We start from the raw sequence: 18,052 nt of genomic DNA, 5'->3' as shown, positions 1-18,052 counted from the left end.
GAGGGAACATGTTGGGCAATCACCAAAACAGAGGCCACATTTGGGGGGGGCAGTTTTGGGTGTGAGTGTTGCTTACTATGGGGGTGGGCAAATGTAGCTTCCCTGCTTCCTAGAGTGCAGTGCACCCGGAATGATCCTAGCATGAAATGCATGGCATCAGCAGCAGCCAGAGCTCTGTGCCTGGTGCCAGCAGTTTTCAACTGTTAAGAACAAAGGAAGTAAGCCACAGTCTTCTACACCCACAGTGATAATTGTCCCCACCTGAAATCATTTTGGTGCTTGAATTGCAGCCTGACCCCAAAAGCTAGCAAAACAGCCATCCCAATTTGCCATCTGCAAACAAAGGTGGCTGTTTGGCTTAAAAAATACTGCTCTCGTAACACCACTTTCTCATGCCAATTGTCCTCTCTTCCACAGATGCTTTTAAGCATTAAAAATGGATCCATGCACCATGTGAAGTCTGGCCTGAGCAATGCTGATAATGTGGATAGAAAATGTATGAAGAAAATACACTCTCTGAGCCAATCTATATGTAAAAATTACTAAAACTGCAATCCTCAACCCACTTACCTGAGAGTAGGCATCACTGAATGGGACTTACTTCTAAGTACATGTACAGAATTGCACTGAGAGGCTGCAATCATATACAGTTTATTATACTTGCATATTACACGTTTGATGTACTTCTGATAAACATGCATAGGACTGGGCTGTAAATAAATCAACTTGCCTTTGCTACGGAGAGGAATTTTAGTAGTGGTGCAAATGCAAACAGGCAATTTGTGCTTCCAATTTAGAGCTGCCAGTTTTTAACCCAAAAATAATGTATATTACCAATGTGGGGTTTGGGAGTAATAGCACAAACTTCCAGATCATAGTTCATGCTTTTAACCACTACACTAGATTTGATCAAGAGACACTAGCCTCTCCCTACCACCATTTGGAAGCTGAGATTCCACATGAAGAAACAAGACTACAACTAATAATTAAGGGAAATAAAGGTGTTATAAGCATCATGGCCACAAAAGCAGCAGAGGTAGGAGAAGCAAGCACCACATGGACTGGACTAGCTGGAAGGAAACCATCCCCTAAAATAATTTTTGTAAGGCTGCACTAATACTAATCTAATAATATAATGTATTAGATGGAAGAAGAGTGCAAGGCAATAACTTCAGATGTTTTACCTTGCTCTCCTTTACCAAAGGCATATGCAACCTCTTTTGGTTTTGGTCTCTGGGTATGGTCTGAAGACATTTAAGGCCACCACTTTGCTGAAGGTAAGCAGGTCTGGTCAGTGCCTTGGATGGGTGAGTGCCACTGCCTTGGGTTCCATGACAGAAGAAAGGCAGGATTTAAATGGAAGAAAAATTAATAAAAATATAATTTACTTTGCCGAGCATTTTTTTAAAAACCAGCCTAATTGGAATATTAAAATGTTCAGCCTATCTCAAATGGGAAAAAACTTTTCACAAGTAATTATCATTCTTCTAGGATTCACATAGTTGCCAAGTAACTTTCTTTCAGCATAAAAAGCTCTTGCAGCTACATTTTACAACCCACCTTCATGCCAAATCTGCCCTCTTCTGTACATATTAAAAACGTAGGCCTTCAGCTAAGATGTTCCAAGTTCCAAACTGCAATATTAACCAATAATGAATGAGGGAGAGCCAGTGTGGTGTAGTTAAGGTGTTGGACTACAACCTGGTAGACCAGGGTTTGAATCCCCACACAGCCATGAAGCTCACTGGGTGACCTTGGGCCAGTCGCTGCCTCTCAGCCTCATGAAAACCCTATTCATAGGGTCGCCATAAGTCAGAATCGACTTGAAGGCAGTACATTTACATTACTGAATGAGGACAGATTTTAAATCAAGTTCTCAGTGACGTGTCATTCACACCTGAACCACCATGCCCCATTGAAAAAGCCTGTTCAATTCTTCAGAGCCCTCCTTCACCTTTTCCTACATCAGGGAGGCAGCCAGCTCAGCATTCCTGTGTACAGGTCTGAGGGGCACTCTGAGGCCTCGCCAAACAAGGTATAACTACAAACTTCATGCTGTGTGTAATAAATACAACAAATCCTTTTTTCAGTCTTTTTCCTCATGCGCTGACAGTGGCTAGATTACTGCCACAGTAAATTTATTTTGCAGATGGAGTTTAAAAACCAGTAATGTGAATCAGCTTCACAATCAGTTCTAAGCAGACCACATTTATAGCCAGACGCCTTAGGGGAGTTTATTCATATAAGGGTGTATTTTAGAACACATGTTCTGTTCTCTTCTGTGATGGAGCCTTGCAATTCATGAACTTTTATTTCTAGGTGTTTCATTCATTCCAAGTAACATTACAAGAATACAGGCGGGCCCCGCTTATACGGCAGGTTCCATTCCGGACTGCTGCCAAAAAGCGGAAACCACCGAAAAGCAGAACCCACTGACGATAATGGTGCGCGGCGCGCGAAAATGGCACGTGATGAGCAAAAACCGCCGTAAAAGAGGAACAAGCCCCTTAAAGTGGGGACTTTCCCTAATTGAAAGTTGCCACATTAGCAGAATGCCGAAAGGTGAAGCGCCGTAAAGCAGGGCCCGCCTGTAACAAGTTCTCCAATGACCAGGAGCACTGCAAGAAGTACTTCCCACTAGTTTATCACAGTGAAACTTCCTCCTTTCTTGTCTGCAAAGACTTGCCTCACTGAGTCTAATAATTATCCTCTTTGAACAACCCACATTTCTGTCAGCAGTTCAGATTTCGATCTTAAAAATTACCAAAAAAATGAATGAGGTGTAAGAGCTTTGGGTTTCCTTTACCCCCAGCTGTATCATTATGTTAAAAATTTGATCATGTCACAGATCAGGGATAGTCCATGAGGTGCCCTCCAGATGTTGCTTGCCTCCAACTCCCATCAGCCTCAATCACCATGGCCAAGGAAGAAGAATTATGGGAGTTGTGGTCCAACAACATCTAGAGGGCAACATGTTGGCTACCCATTATAGATTTTGCTGGAATGTAAGATACAGCAGCAGGACAGTTTTTGAAGAATTCATTACTCGACATGAAGAAGAGTCAGAAAGAAATTAAAGTTTATGGCATAATCCTTATTTTTTCCTATTTTCCTTTTTTTCCTGAATTTTGGTGGGCTGTCTCCCACATAAGCATGTAGAGAAGTAAATGAAATACAATAAGGAGAACTAGCGTCGATGTATTTTTCATGTATCGAGTAGATTTGATTTGCAGTATCTCAACATGCCTAATCCAATGAATACTTATAATACTTTCTACTCTCAAATTCAAATGCAATGTAAGAGATTTTGAAACTGCCACATGAAAAACAAAGTCTACAGGAAGGTTTATAAAGAGAAAAGCATACTAGTATAGCCATGAAGACTATAATGAGGAACATATAATTACATCCTAAAGAGAGACACTGTGATTTTACTACAATGAAATCCAAAAATACAAACCAAGGAACAAAATTAAAGACAATATTTTAAAACTGCAATGAAAGATATGCCAAACTCTATCAACCCTACATGATGTGACATGATCATAAAGCAGCACAAGAGCTGGTTTGATACTATCTTGACTGAGAAATATCTTAACCCGCCAACTCCCTGTTGAACTGAAGAATTTTTCCCCTCAAGGACTGTCAACATTAAGAGAAGGAGATTTACATACAGTTCCACACAGAAATTTGATATATCACCTACCTCCCATGATACCCCCAGGTTACCTGAAAGATTGTCTTGCCCCTTATATACTCAGTCGATCACTACGCTTTGCAGGTGAGGGCTTCAGCTGGTAAGACAGCTGTGGCCGTTTCTGGACCAGGATAGTGTGACCACTGTTGTCCATGCACTGGTAACCTCCAGGCTGGATTACTGAAATCTGCTCTATGTGGGACTGTCCTTGAGATTGGTCCAGAAATTGCAGATGGTGCAAAATGGGGCAGCACAACTCAGTGCCGTAACTAGGCAGGTGCAACAGGTACACAGGCACAGGGCCCAGGACAAAGGGGGCCCTGAAATGGATTTGCTGAAATGAAAATTATTTATAAACAATTGTTATATCGTATTTGTTTTATTATTATTTTTGCTGAAATGAAAATTATTTATGAACAATTGTTATATCGTATTTGTTTTATTATTATTTTTCCCCCCCAAAAAATTAAGGGGCCCAAAAATAAAACCTTGCACAGGGCACATGAAAAGCTAGTTACGCTACTGGCACAACTACTCACTGGGGCAGGGTATCACCAACATGTCATGCTGCTGCTGAAAAAATTGCACTGGCTGTCTATTCGCTGCTGGGCTACAGTCAAGCTTCTGTTTTTGGTGTACAAAGCCCTATACAGCTTGGGACCAGAATACCTGAAAAATTGTCTTACCCCTTATACACCCAGTCGATCACTGCCCTCTGCAGGTAAGGGCCTCATGCAGATACCATCTTATCAGAAGATCTGTTCCGCACTACATAGGAAGTAGACCTTTAGTGTAATGGCACCTACCCTTTGGAATTCCCTCCCTTAAGTATTAGACAGGCACCATCTCTGTTATATTTTTGGCACCTACTGAAGACCTTCCTCTTTCAACAAGCGTTTTAAGTAGGGACCTTATCCAAGTCTCTGTCTGTGTTGGAATTGCTTGTAAAAATTTTAAAGATTTTTTGAAAGATGTTTTGTTGCAATATATTTTAAAGTCTTTTTTAAAGTGTTTTTAGTGCTTTTGTTTGTCATTCTGGGCTCCTACTGGGAGGAAGGTTGGGATATAAATCTAATAAATAAATAAATAATTGGGGGTTTTAATGGGTTGATTACAATCTGCAACTCCAGATTATATAAACAGGTTCTAAGAGTTTTTTGTGTTTGGTGCTGTTCTGCACAAGAAGTTATGCTGAACATCACCAAACACCACACACGTAAATCAAAATACCACACATAGGAAGAACTGCTGGAGTACTACGTTCCCTTACAAATTAAGAGTTCAGAAATCATAGAATCATAGAATAGTAGAGTTGGAAGGGGCCTATAAGGCCATCAAGTCCAACCCCCATATGTTCGCTCATGTATCACCACCCCAGCATATCTAGGCTCCTTGCTTTCATTATACAATTAGAAATACTGCTTTGAACTATTCACAGGGTTCAATTTAGCCGGCAACAGCAGATGACAGCTGACCTAGTGATCAGTACAATGACCCACTATCTGAGGCATCCCACAGGTGTAGAGCCCTATTCAAAACATTTTTTTCAGAGTTGGCTTAACCAGAGGAATTTAGGGCCAAGAGCGTCTGATAAAGTGTGCCCAGATTTAAAGATCATAGTTCCACAAGCTGTGTGACAGTTCTGTGGAGAATACTCCTCAGAGTATGTGGCAAGAAAAAATAATGGAGCCTCTTGACTACTTCTCCTGTTTGTACTTGAATAAGAGAGCAGTATAGAATCTCTGTTGCCCTTTGGCAGGCTCCGCACTGAGCTGGAACAAAGCCGGTTCTTTTATTTGGGTGCCTGAATATTGCAGGCCACTGGGGTAGAAGGAAAAATGCTGGCCATGACAAACAACTTTAGTGGGAGGGGGGCATGGTTTGATGCATTTGTATGGTGCAAAGGATGAAGTCTGGTTTGTAATAAATGAAACATAAAAATGGGAAACTGTTATATAGTTAAACAGTATGTATTAATTAGCTCCATCACAATAATGGCCTGGGATAGCCTGGAGTATGTGCTGTACTGCACAGAAAGATCTACAACAATAGCAGCCAATTATCATTCATTATGATTTCAAGAGACGCAGCAACTGAGGCAGCAGAATCCTAGGGTGCAAATCTAGATTTCAGACCAATAATTGTTTGTGTCTGATCTTTAGCATCATATAATTGCTTATGCTTGATCACCTAATAATTTTTAAACAGAAGGAAAGGTTCCCATCCAAAACTATTGATATAATTTGCTTTTCCTTCAGAGCAGCCTGCTACCCCACTTCAGTGTTTACAACAGCAGTCTACAGGGAAAGACAGACCATTGTTTGAATGGTACAGCATATGCTTTGCATGCATCCAGTTCAATCCCTGGCATGTCCAGTTAGAAGGATCAGGTAGTAGATAATGGAAAAGACTTTTGCCTGAGACTTTGGAGAGCTGCCACCAGTCAGAGTAAATAATTTGCTGTATGACCTGATGTAAGGCAGCTTCCTTATGTTCCTAAACTGTTCCAGAAACCCGAGCCCACTCCCACCACCTGGAATAAATGAATCAGGGAAAACCACTAGAACATCCATGTACCTATCACCATCACAACAAGCAGTATGAGGGAATTATTATTAAAAAAATGGCTGCCCTATAGCAGTATGCCAAATTCTGCCACCTAAAGTAAGACCTCCAAACAAGAGATGGATTGATTCCATAAAGGAAGCCACAGACCTGAACTTACAAAATCTGAACAGGGTGGTTCATGACAAATGCTCTTGGAGGTCACTGATTCATAGGGTTGCCATAAGTCGTAGTCGACTTGAAGGCACATAACAACAACAAAGTAAGACCTCACCCTGCCTAACCACCCAATGAATCAATTCAAACAATCAAACCATACGCCCAGCACTTAAGCAGTGTAGGGCACAATCCACTAAGTATTAGGTGCAGTTATGTCTACTCAAGCATTTACTTTGGTTCCACAATTTTAAATGAGATATCCATATGCCTAGGTTTTGACAAATTGCACCCTCGTTGATGGCATGGTAAATGTAAAAGATGGACACATGGCAAAACTAGTCACACAGCATCACAGTTCCACTGAACCTACTGTGACTGCTAGTTGGATTGTATCAAATGACCACGAGTGACATGCCTTACAGAAAATGTAACATACCAGCTGTAAATATCATACTAATCGCTTTTATCCATTCTTTTAAACAGATTAACATAACGGATAGCCAATCAAAAGGGCAACTCTGACCTTCTGAATGACATCTTTATTAAGACGCTTAAGAAAAATATAAGCAGCAATTTCCCTTTCAATTTTGGCTCTAGAACATGTTTTTTGATGAACACATTCCAATAATTTGAAAGCTCACATGTTGCACTGAGAAATAATTTTATTATTTTATTGACCCAATAACATTATTTTATTAAATTATTATTTTATTGACCCTGGGACTTTTGTCAGAGTGTGTCAAACAGCTGTCTCACCACATCTGCTTCATTTTAAGACCCAGACTCAGCCTCTTGGAGGTCCTTCTTTGACAGAAATGAAAACCCACCTCTGGGTACAAACAATTTAAATAAAGTATATCATTCACAACAATATTTTCACTAACTTGTCCTGCAATGGGTTCAACCACAGACAAAAATTGCAGGGCTGACACTATCCTGGTGACAGAGAGGCTGTTGCTTTCCTACCCTGGGAGAGCGTTGGGGAAGAGCAATGACATCAGCGGTAGAGCATCACCTTTGGATGCGGAAAGTCCCAGGTTCAATCCCCCGCATCTCCAGGTAGGGCTGGGAAAGACTCCTGCCTGAAACCCTGGAGAGCCGCTGCCGGTCAGTGTGACTCAGATGGCCCAAGGAGTCTAATGATAAAGCAGCTTCCTATGTTCCTACATAAAAAAATGCTCCTGGGACCGAGAAACGGAGTCTAGAGCTGCTCTAACAATAAGGGTTGCCAAGTCCATGCCCTGAAGAAGGTCCTGTGCCTATAAGAGTTGCACAGAAGGAAGAACTTCGCTAGAGGAAGCTGTTACTATTCTGAGGCCCCAATGGACACCTGGCGGAATTAAGAACCGGACGAGCTGCGAATTCATCTCTCCCAGTCCGAGAGAGCAGCCACCAGTTTTCAGCTATGCCAGCCAGGCCAGGGCCAGGGGAGGGGGGAAAGTGCTCCCCCCAGTTTGTATTCAGTCGCGAAAGGCACACCTCTCTCGGGGTGTCGGGGCACCCTCGACAATAAAGCCTCTGCCACGCCAGCCGACTTAGTCCGTCGTTCCTTCCTCTTCGCTCCCCCCCCCCCGCGATGGAAAGGAGTCGCTGCGAGTGCTCCCGAAAAAGGGAAGTACTTTGTCGAAAACGGCCATTGCCAAAGGGCAGGAGAAGCTGCCGTGGCGCCCTCCCGTCGCTCTCTCTCGAGGGAGGTTCTCTCTCCCCCTCTCAGACTTGCCTTGAGCTGCGACTTGGAGACTTTGCCGCTCCTGTCCAAGTCGAGGGCGGTGAAAGCGTGCCAGATGGGCTTGAGCAGCTCTTCCTTCAGGGTCCCCATGGCCCACAAGCTGCGGCTCCTCCGCTGCGCTCGCTCCCCGCCTCCTTGCGGCTCTCCCAAGTGTCTCCCTCCCCAGAGGTGGCTGCTGTGACACGAGGGCTTCGACCTGCCCACCCCTAACCGCGCCTGCAGCCAACCCCGGCGCAGAGGGCCGGACTGGGGCGGCAACGGCGCTGCGCAAGGAAGTGTGCGGCCTGTAGGATGCGTCCGCTCACAAAAAAGTGTCTCCACAGCGCTCCGGGCCCAAGGGGTGTTGCATTTCTAAACGATGTAGGAGCAACTTACGGACTTGGTCATCTTCCTCTCAAAGGGGACTCTGATTATGGGCGGGACTAAATCTCAAAGCTTTTCTGCAATAGAAGTGCTGAGAAACCAAGGCTAAACCTTCCTCGTGGAGTAATCCGACTACGTACAACACGCAGAAATTCACTCCCCCGCTGCCTGAATCAAAATTACTTGGCAGTAAATCGCATATTTACTTCCAAGTAAGTTACAATCGCCGACTTTAATTGAGCGGAGGGTTTCCCGAGATTATAATCAACATTTCCTTTTTAAACTAGCAAGGATTTGGGAAATGGAAAAGATCTGATACTGGAAAAGATGCGGTATTTCTGACCCTTCTTCCCTCTCTTTTACTGTATAGGGTGGATTTATAATAAAATATATTTCATCTGTTGTGTGCACCAGTGCTATTTTCTGTAGGCAGGATCTATTGCCACAGCAAGAATTGTGCTTTGGATATAAGGATGAGATCCATCACGTGGTTTAGGAAAATATCAAATCAGTTTCTAACAGGTATTTTTCTATTGCACATTAAAATACTATTCTAGGCATAACACCAGTAGTGTTGCATTGATCTAAGCTTCCAGCAGCCACACCTATTTACTAAAATAAAAGCTTTAGTATCAGTGGAAGTTCTGTAATATAGATATGACTAGAATTCAGAGGATTATCATTTCATTATTATTTATTATATTTATTTGCCACTTTTCACACAGAGAACAGTGTCCCAAAGCAATTTACAGCATAAAAGAGATTGAAACTCTAGAAAACAATAATAAAACAATACCTAAACGTGCTCATCGATTAACACTTATAAAAGGACAAATCCAACCCAACCCACAAAAAGATGAGCACAAAAAAGGCTGAAAAACATAGATGCTGTATCTCTTAAATTATTAACATGATCTATACTATCCAGAGCTCCTCCAAGCTTCTGCACACTTACACAAGAAACATTAAATTAGTGCAAATTGTACAAGGTGCTTAAAATGAAAAGGGATTGTGAGGAACTGAAAATAAACTTGTTCATAAACTATCTAGAGTTGGGGTGAGCAGTGAGGTGGCCAAGTTTGCCAATGATCGTAAATTTTTCAGGGTCATTAAAACAAAAAGATTGCAAATAGCTCCAAAAAGATTTCTCTACACTGAGTGAATAGGTGGGAAAATGGCAAATGTAATTCAATGTTAACATAAACTGATGCACATTGGGACAAAATATATATATTAATTTCACATATATGCTCATGGGGTCTGAACTGGTGGTGACTGACCAGGAACAAGACCTTGGGGTCATAGTAGATAGCTCAATGAAGATGTTAACCCAATGTGTGGCAGCTGTGAAAAAGGCAAACTATGCTAGGAATCATTAGGAAAGGACAGAAAAAGAAAACTGCCAATATAATGCTGTTATATAAATCTATGATGCAACCCCATTTGGAATACTGTGTACAATTCTCGTTGCCTCTCCTCAAAAAAGAAGGAAAAGGTTCAGAAAAGGGCAACCAGAATGATCAAGGGGATGGCACAACTCCTTTATGATGAAATATTGCAACATCTGGGGCATTTTAGTTTAGAGAAAAGGCAAGATAAGAGGTGGCATGATAGAAGTGTATAAAATTATGCATGGCATGGAGAAAGTTTTTCTCCCTCTCATAATACTAATGGACATCCAATGAAGCTCAATGTTGGAAGATTCAGAACAGGTAAAAGAAAGTACTTCTTCATGCAGAGCATTGTTAAATTGCACTATTTACACCCACAGGAGGCAGTGATGGCCACCAACCTGGATGGTTTTAAAAGAGAATTAAGGCAAATGCATGGAGGATAACACTATATATGGCTACTAGGTACGATAGTTATGCTCTGCTTCCATGGTCAGAGGCAGTGTGCATCTGAATACCAGTTGCTGGAAACCACAGGAGAGGAGAGTGCTCTTGCACTTAGGTCCTGCTTGTGGGCTTCCCATAGTTATCTGGTTGGCCACTGTCAGAACGGGATGTTGGACTACATGGCCCTGATCCAGCAGGCTCTTTTTATGTTCTTATACAACTGCCAGTATTATAATGCAGTTAAAATATATGGCAAGACCTCATTTGGAATACTGTGTACAGGTCTGGTTGTCTCACTTGAAAAAGGAATTTGTAGAACTGGAAAAAGTCCCTGAATCTAGATGCATAGCTAATGCTTGTGAAGAGATAGGGTGGAAAGAGAGAGTGATGCTGCCTGAGTGCTCTGCCACAGCTTAACCTCTCTCCCTCATGGAGGAAGAGGGAGGCTGCAGTGACTGTTAGTATAAATATCGCTTCTTTCTTGGGATTGCAAAGGAACTTTATGTGGTGACAGCTTTTTCTGGTCCATACAGTTTTGCTGTGATCCTGAAAAGCAAAAGTGTTCATGAGTGTTTGGCCAGCAGTGCCAGTGGTTGGAGTGGAGTGCCTGGCCTTTGCCAGCAGAGAGCTAACCCTTGTAAGTGGGCATGGATGTCTCTCCTGTGTGTGGGAGTGGAGTAAAAAAGTCAAAGCCAGATAGTTTGAATATGACACTCTATTTACATATATGGCAAGGGGAGATAAGAATCTGGAGACAGAACAGTTCTGTTCTGTAGCATAGTCACCCCCTTCCCTTGCTTACCTGTGTGGGATGCTCTGTCCTGGCACTCCCAGCTGTTGGGTGTTTGTGTCTGGAGTCCCAAGGAGATGTATCAGTTAAGGTTGTAGGAGGAGAAGTGGTAATAACTTCTCCAAGTTCCTAGGAGTGTTCTGGAGTCAGGCTGTTCACGTGAAGCCTTACCTTTTGGGGGCAAAGTGCCCTTTCTTTTTGTTTCCAATCACTAAAGTTCCCCCTTGTGAGATCTGTGTATGACTTGAGGCCAGAGAGAGGTAATTATTGATGTAATAATTTGTAATGAACTGGTGAGCAGCCATAGAGAAATTCAGCATCCAGCTTCTCCCCCTCCCCCAAAGTAAAAAAAATTGTAGAGGTGGTATTTATAAAAATGTATTGCAGAGATGTAAAAATTCCAAATGCAAATATATTTTGCCTTTGAAAAGGTGCTCTATCAATATAGAATGTTTAATTTAACATAACTCTTCTGCACAGATGAACAGACTGATCAACTAAAAATGCAGAAGAATGCTCTGTGAATTCACAGTAACAATTTAGTTACTTGTTAAAGTCTGTTTTCATTCTGACCCAATAGGCTTTCAAGCAATAGCAAGGAAATTGTCTCACATTCTCCTAATATGACTCATATCTTCAAGAGGAAGCATTCCGTATACTCTGATGGGATCAGTATAGAAGATCACCATGACTTTTTCCTTGAAAGCTTGGTGACTCTTTGTTTAGCCAGATATGTATTTTTGCAGCTGTACAATATATAACTGAAAATGTAGGCTGTCGTCCTTGGCATACTGGCTGAGGGTGTGCTGATGAGTAAAGTATGAGTAAATGTATTTAGAATCAGACTAGTAGATTGCTTTTTTCAGCTTAGTTTATCATCCAGGTAAGAGTCAGTCATCATACTGAAGTGATGGTCACCCAGATTAAGTCTTCTGGAAAATTATCTGTATGAACCCTATTTCCTTCTCTTTGCTTCAGTGTAGGTAGAATAAAGCTTAAACAAGATGGAATCTATTTGGTAGTGCAGCTTGAATTTGAAAGGAACATGAACTGTTTATTTATTAAGCCCTAACCATTTTGGGAGGATATTTAAAGAAGCTCTCCTACAAGACCAGTCAGCCACAGATGTTATCATTACAGAGCCTACTTCATGTTCCATTGCCATCAGAAGGCACAGGAAAAGTCTTTTCAGTTGAAGCACCCAAACTGGAATGTTCTACTTTAGGCCTGATTGGCACTCTCTTTATTCTGGTGTGCTGCCAAAACCTTGTGGTTCTGTCATGCCTCTTGTTTTTGTTTTCCCCTCCTCTATGGTTTTAATATCTGGCTTTCTGTTTAGTCTTTATTGCTGCATTATGAATTGTATGTTCTAACTAATGTTGTCAGTTGCTTTGGTGGCTCTATGAGGGGCTGAAAGGTGGGATATAAATATTTTAATTAATATAGCAGTATCATGAAAACTATCATCTGAGAATACTCTTGCCATCAGTACTTTGCATAGGATTTAACAAAGCATTCAGTATGGACAAACAAATGGCATTACACTGAGAAACACGTAGTAGGACATCCACCAGGGTTGGATACATGTCCAGAGGAGGGCAACAAAGATAGTAAGGGGCCTGGGGACAGGTCCTTTGAGGAAGGTTGGAAGAGCTGGGCATGCTTAGACTGGAGAAGAGCAAATAAGAGGGGACAAGATATAGCCATCTTCAAATCTTTGAAAAGTTGTCATTTGAATGGAGTGAATTTGCTTTTTGTTGTTCCAGAAGGCAAGACCCAAACCAATAGATTAAAATGATGTGGAAAGGGATTTGGATGTCAGGAAGAATTTCTATTTGAAAGTGAAACAGATTGTCTCAGAAGGTAGCAGATTCTCCTTCATTTTAGATTTTAAAGCAGAGGCTGGAATGCTGCAACACTGGGTTTCCTGCATCAATAGGGAGTTGAACTAGATTACCTTTAAGGTTCTTTCTGACTCTATGAATAGATGAACTCTTAAAGATATGCATTACCAGTTGCTGCTTTTGCATAAATAAATTATGCTAACATGGTATATTCCATGACAGGGGGCATTCGCTTACCTTGCCTGTACTTTCAATAACTTTTCTTCTCTCAACGGCATCAAAATTTATTATGGCATAAGCTTTCATACCCCATCAGATGCATGAAATGAAATCTTAGTTGGCAGATAATTTAAAGGGGGAAATTATAGGGTGTGAGTTGAATGGCAATGTGATGCAAAATTAGTGAGAGCTTAAAATTAAATTTACACAGGCACAGCTTTAATCTTTTACAGCAGCAGATTGGTTATAACTGCTGAGATGATTGTATTAACACCCTTGTTAATCCAGATGTTAAACTATAGCTACATGAATACATTGCCCTCAGGGAAAATAACTTTCTTATTCTTTTTCATCCTGAGTTAGGCATCTGTCAGTACAAATAATTTTAGCTTGATAGAGTATCCACTTTCGAAACCAAAAGCAGAAGAGCCTCTGTGAGCTGCTTTCACCTGCAGATGTAGCTGCAGTCTTTTGAATGAAATTATTGTGTCAAATTTTTAAATGAATGTATTTTTAATGTTTCACTTCACATAAGTGAAGTGTCATATTACTTTTATTAAAAAAAAAAATCAAACAGCCATTTTGATGTGGGTTACACATTTGGACCTGAACACATTTTCTAGTACTGGCATGGCTGTTAAGGTGCCCTGGGAATGCATTCAATAGGATAGCATATACATGCACACCCCAGTTGCTCCTGTCATGGGAAAGCCCAGATAATGGCTTAAAATGTGCTGAAATCATTTACATAACCTTATAACGGCTTAGCTTGTAGCTTAGTATGGCATAGAGCAAAAAGGAAAAGTTCTCTTTTGAAAATGGGTTTCTCTGTTCTGAACAAAGCAATGTTTTCTTAAAGCAGAGTATGGTATAAGATAAGAAGTCTGGGCAGACAGTAAATATGTTAACTGTCAACATGAAGTAAAAGGAAGCTCATTATATGGCGTGGCTGATATCTGCAGAAAGGGCAAAGCTACTTTTCAGGGAGTTGAGAATAGAAGTCCCACCAGGAGCCTGGCTAACGACCTGATGGAGAGCCTGATGAGGCTGAATACAGAGAAAGTAGAAAGAAGCAAGGAGGCAGCTAGTGTCGCTTCTAACAGGCAGTAGCAGATAAGGCCATGGGAACATGCCTTGCCTTAGATAAAGAAGTGTATAAAAAGCCAGGTTGTATTGCACTCAGGACCCGTCAGCTCTGGTGGGAGTGTGGAGTCGAAGAAAGCAGAAGAGAACCATCCATCTACTCCATCCATGACATCTGATGGATGATGTATCATGACATGTATTTCCATGTACTTTGTAACTTTGGCTCTGTGATACGGCTTAGCGTTTAAGTCCGTCCTTCATCTATTGTAACTTGTTTTAACTAAGATGTGCCTTCAGAGTTTTATACTTTGATGTTAAATGGATACCCAGCAATTTCTTTCATGCTGATATATATTTCTATTTTTCTGTTTCTGTAATGATGGCTAAGGCCACTTAGAATGCATTTTTATTACTTGTAGTGCGCAAGATATGAATAAATAGCATATTTATAGCAGAAGACTTCTGCTGTCTGAAGTCTGACTCCCACATAGAAAATTTCTGGTACCTCCCAAGACTCAGGAATTCTTGAGTGGGGTCTCCTCTATTCTCTTCCTACACTAGATGACTGCTGTTGATAACCTGTGAGCTTAGGTAAACTAACACTGGACATACAGGGGCTCTATGAGGACACAAGAGGAAGAGAGAAAGCGAGAACCCTCGACCCTGTGCATTCGCTGGCAAGGGGGCTAGTCTTGCCAATTTCACTCCTAAAAAATTATGAAACTGCTATTTCCCCTTTCCATTCCCAAAGTAGGCAGAGGCCTGCTCCTCCAAACCTATAAAATCCTCATCAATATGCCATATGCACTAGTAGCAAGGGCAGCGGCAGATAATTTCACCACTATCAACTCTTTTAACAGATCTGCTCATTTTGCATAACTTACACTGGCCACATCCTTCAGCATTTCTCAGTATAATTTACACACATTTAATGCTTACTTTATTTATTACATTGATAGTCTGCCTTTCCTTCAAGGAGCTCAGGACCTTGAACATGGTTCTTCCCCACCCCCATTTTATCCTCATGAACCTAGTTTTGGCTTCTTCTCCACGCATGGTTGGCAGGATGGGCCAAGATCTGTAAAACAGATACCTGTCACAGAAGAGCCTCCCAGCAATAGGCACAGCTTAAAGGCACAGCAGACAACCCCATGGAATAGGATCTGAGTTGGCAGTGAGATCTCCTAGCTGGCCATTAAGCCGCAGAGTGAAATGGCATGGCCCATGGATTAACTGGGGACTTGATACAACAGTGCTTGCTTCAGTTATGGCACTTCAGATCTCATAAGTGGCTCTTGAGACAGGCAGCTGCTGGGTTCATTTTATGCTAAATCAACTCCCAGACCTTCCATGGAAGAGGTAAGCTGTACCTGTTTTATTGTGCTCCCACCAACACTGCTATAGCTGCCAGCTCTTGGTCAAACCTCGAGCTCATATTGAGAAGCAAATACCACACAAGGATCAAAATACGTGAACTCCTGCTACAGGAATCCCACCTGTTGATGTAGGAAGGAGCAAAAATGCTTCCACACAACTCCCTTTCAGCCCTTGAACCTGCTCAAAGTGACTGGCCAATTAAGCTTCACGCCAAATAACTGATTTGAATCTCCGTCTTCCCAATCCTAGTCCAACACTCTAACCACTACACCACTTGTGCATAGTTTAAACACACACATCTTCTGAAATGAAAATCAAGCCACTAGCTTAGCTAGCACAGGGAGCCAGATTAGGATTCACAGAGCTATTTGAAGTGGTCCACGAGCTCCCATCTTACTCCCCATTACAGTGCTAGGCAGACAGGTTCCTCTTCCTTCCAGTACAAACTTGTGTTGGGGAAGAAAGTCATCCCATCATAGTGCTGGACAAAAAGCAGAAGTTTAAACCTCTACACCAAGCCTAGCACTTTCATGGGGATAATTATGGTGTGTGCTTCTATGAAATAGATAAGCAAGTGTGGCGTGTGCTTGTTGTTCCCTTCAAGAGTTAGCATGTGTTTGTGTGTGTGCATGGTATGTGTGTAGGCATGCATGAGTGGGTACAACCACATGTACATGCATGCTGGCATCCAGCCCTTGGAGGGCTTGTGCTGAAAAATGTTAGCTACCCCAGGGCTAGTACAACACGTGATTCTATGGCAAGATACTGATTCTGTATCTTTCCCCACCTTTTATTTAAAGCCATCAAGGAAAATTCAACATCATCCCTAGACAGCATGCTCCATTAGCTAAAACAGGGGTCACTAACCATCACCTCCAGGGACCTGCAAAGGAATTCAGTGGCACCTCCAGCAGGTAACCTAGAATTTGAGCTTTCATTTTTTTAAAAAAGTCTCTAGCCCTCCTAGAAAGACTGTTATGGACAAAATGTGCAGGTACCTTCTAAGCAATTTATATGAAATGTGTCAGCATGGCTGCTCCTGCATGTCACTGTTATTAGCCAATGAGTGAAATCAGAGCTGTGATTGACAAGCAAGTTGTCTGGACACCAGGCAATATGAATCCCTGGCATCCTAAACAGCTGCTGTTTTCCAGTACTTTCTTGTGCACTTTTCCTGCTTCTGTCTTTTTCTAGACTTTGAAAGCTCAAGTTTTCCTTATCAGCCAGGATGCATCTTTCCTGTGCTGGGTTCAAGAGATCAGATAGTGCCAGAAGTTACTTTCTGTAAATACTACTACACAGTAAATGCAGGTGAATGTAAAGAATCCCCCTTCTCCCAAAGGTAAATGTGAAAATTTTGCAAAGATGCTTAGGCATGCTTCCTGCTTTGCAGGAGCTAAAGACCAGGAACTTATTAAGAATTCACTATATAGTTATACATGTTATAATAGCATACATTTCTACTCAGAAGTAAGTCTTTCTGTTTAATGGGATTTACTTCCAGGTAAGTAGGTACAGGATGGCAGCCTAGGCCTTGGTTTAGGATTGGTATTATGGGAAAAACTAGTTCTTCTGCCTTTAACAGCTGTATAGCAGGCAGAAATTAAACAAGTCAAACTTTTTCTAGTATGGAAATTATGGGAAAAGCTTCACCATGACTACTCCCTAATTTTGTATTATGTGATACCTCACATGGCAGCCATTTTGTTATGCTACACACCTCATGGCAGTCATCTTGTGAATGGTGCCCCAACACTCTCAAAATGTGAAATGTGTTCTCTGGTCCAAAAAGGTTGGCAACCTGAGCTAACATCTTATCTTACTAATACAGACTTCCAAGCAAAACTTGCTTGAAGATTGGCTATACCTTCATTTCCCACAGGAGATCCACCCTATCTTGCCTCCAAGAGGTTTCATTTTCTGTTGCGGCAGTACCTGTTCCAGATAGTCACACAAAGTTTTTAGATTGCCTTAGTAACTCAGTTGCTTTTCTTGTGTTATGCCTTGTCTTAATGGGTCCAGAACATTATAGCATGACCAGTTATGAGCATGACTATGTTAATGAGCAGTGATCACAATAAGAGCTTGTATTTATTGACAGACTGCAAAGCACTAAACCCTTGTGTTGCCTCAAAAGTAAACTGTCTCAGGAAGGCATCATGAGTTCCTTCAACAGATATGCTGACCAGATCAACAAGATTTAGAAAGAAAGGCAGGAATGACCAGCCCAGAGTAAGAATGTCTTTCATGGCTTGATTACACCCCTATTTGTGATCTTCAAAGTTGACAAAAACACAATACTAATTTCAAAATGTCACTTTAATATTCTGATTCAATACTAATTAAAAACAAAGTGAAACATTCAAATTGAACATATTAGTTTAA

General features: G+C 41.6%; 1 protein-coding gene across 1 annotated transcript in view; it reads right to left on the bottom strand.

Annotated features, from left to right (window-relative positions):
* Positions 1-8,519, bottom strand: part of SWAP70 (switching B cell complex subunit SWAP70) — a 41,367-nt gene extending 32,848 nt beyond the window's left edge. The window contains exon 1 of the mRNA XM_061610389.1: positions 8,142-8,519. Coding sequence (XP_061466373.1) covers positions 8,142-8,240 — 99 coding nt within the window. The 5' untranslated portion in view covers positions 8,241-8,519. The remainder of the gene's footprint in view (positions 1-8,141) is intronic.
* Between the last annotated feature and the right edge of the window lie 9,533 nt (positions 8,520-18,052).

Source organism: Rhineura floridana, chromosome 2 (assembly GCF_030035675.1).
Source record: "Rhineura floridana isolate rRhiFlo1 chromosome 2, rRhiFlo1.hap2, whole genome shotgun sequence".
NCBI classification, from domain to species: Eukaryota; Metazoa; Chordata; class Lepidosauria; order Squamata; family Rhineuridae; genus Rhineura; species Rhineura floridana.
Note: the sequence above shows the minus strand (reverse complement) of the source record. Positions and strands in the feature narration are given on the sequence as shown.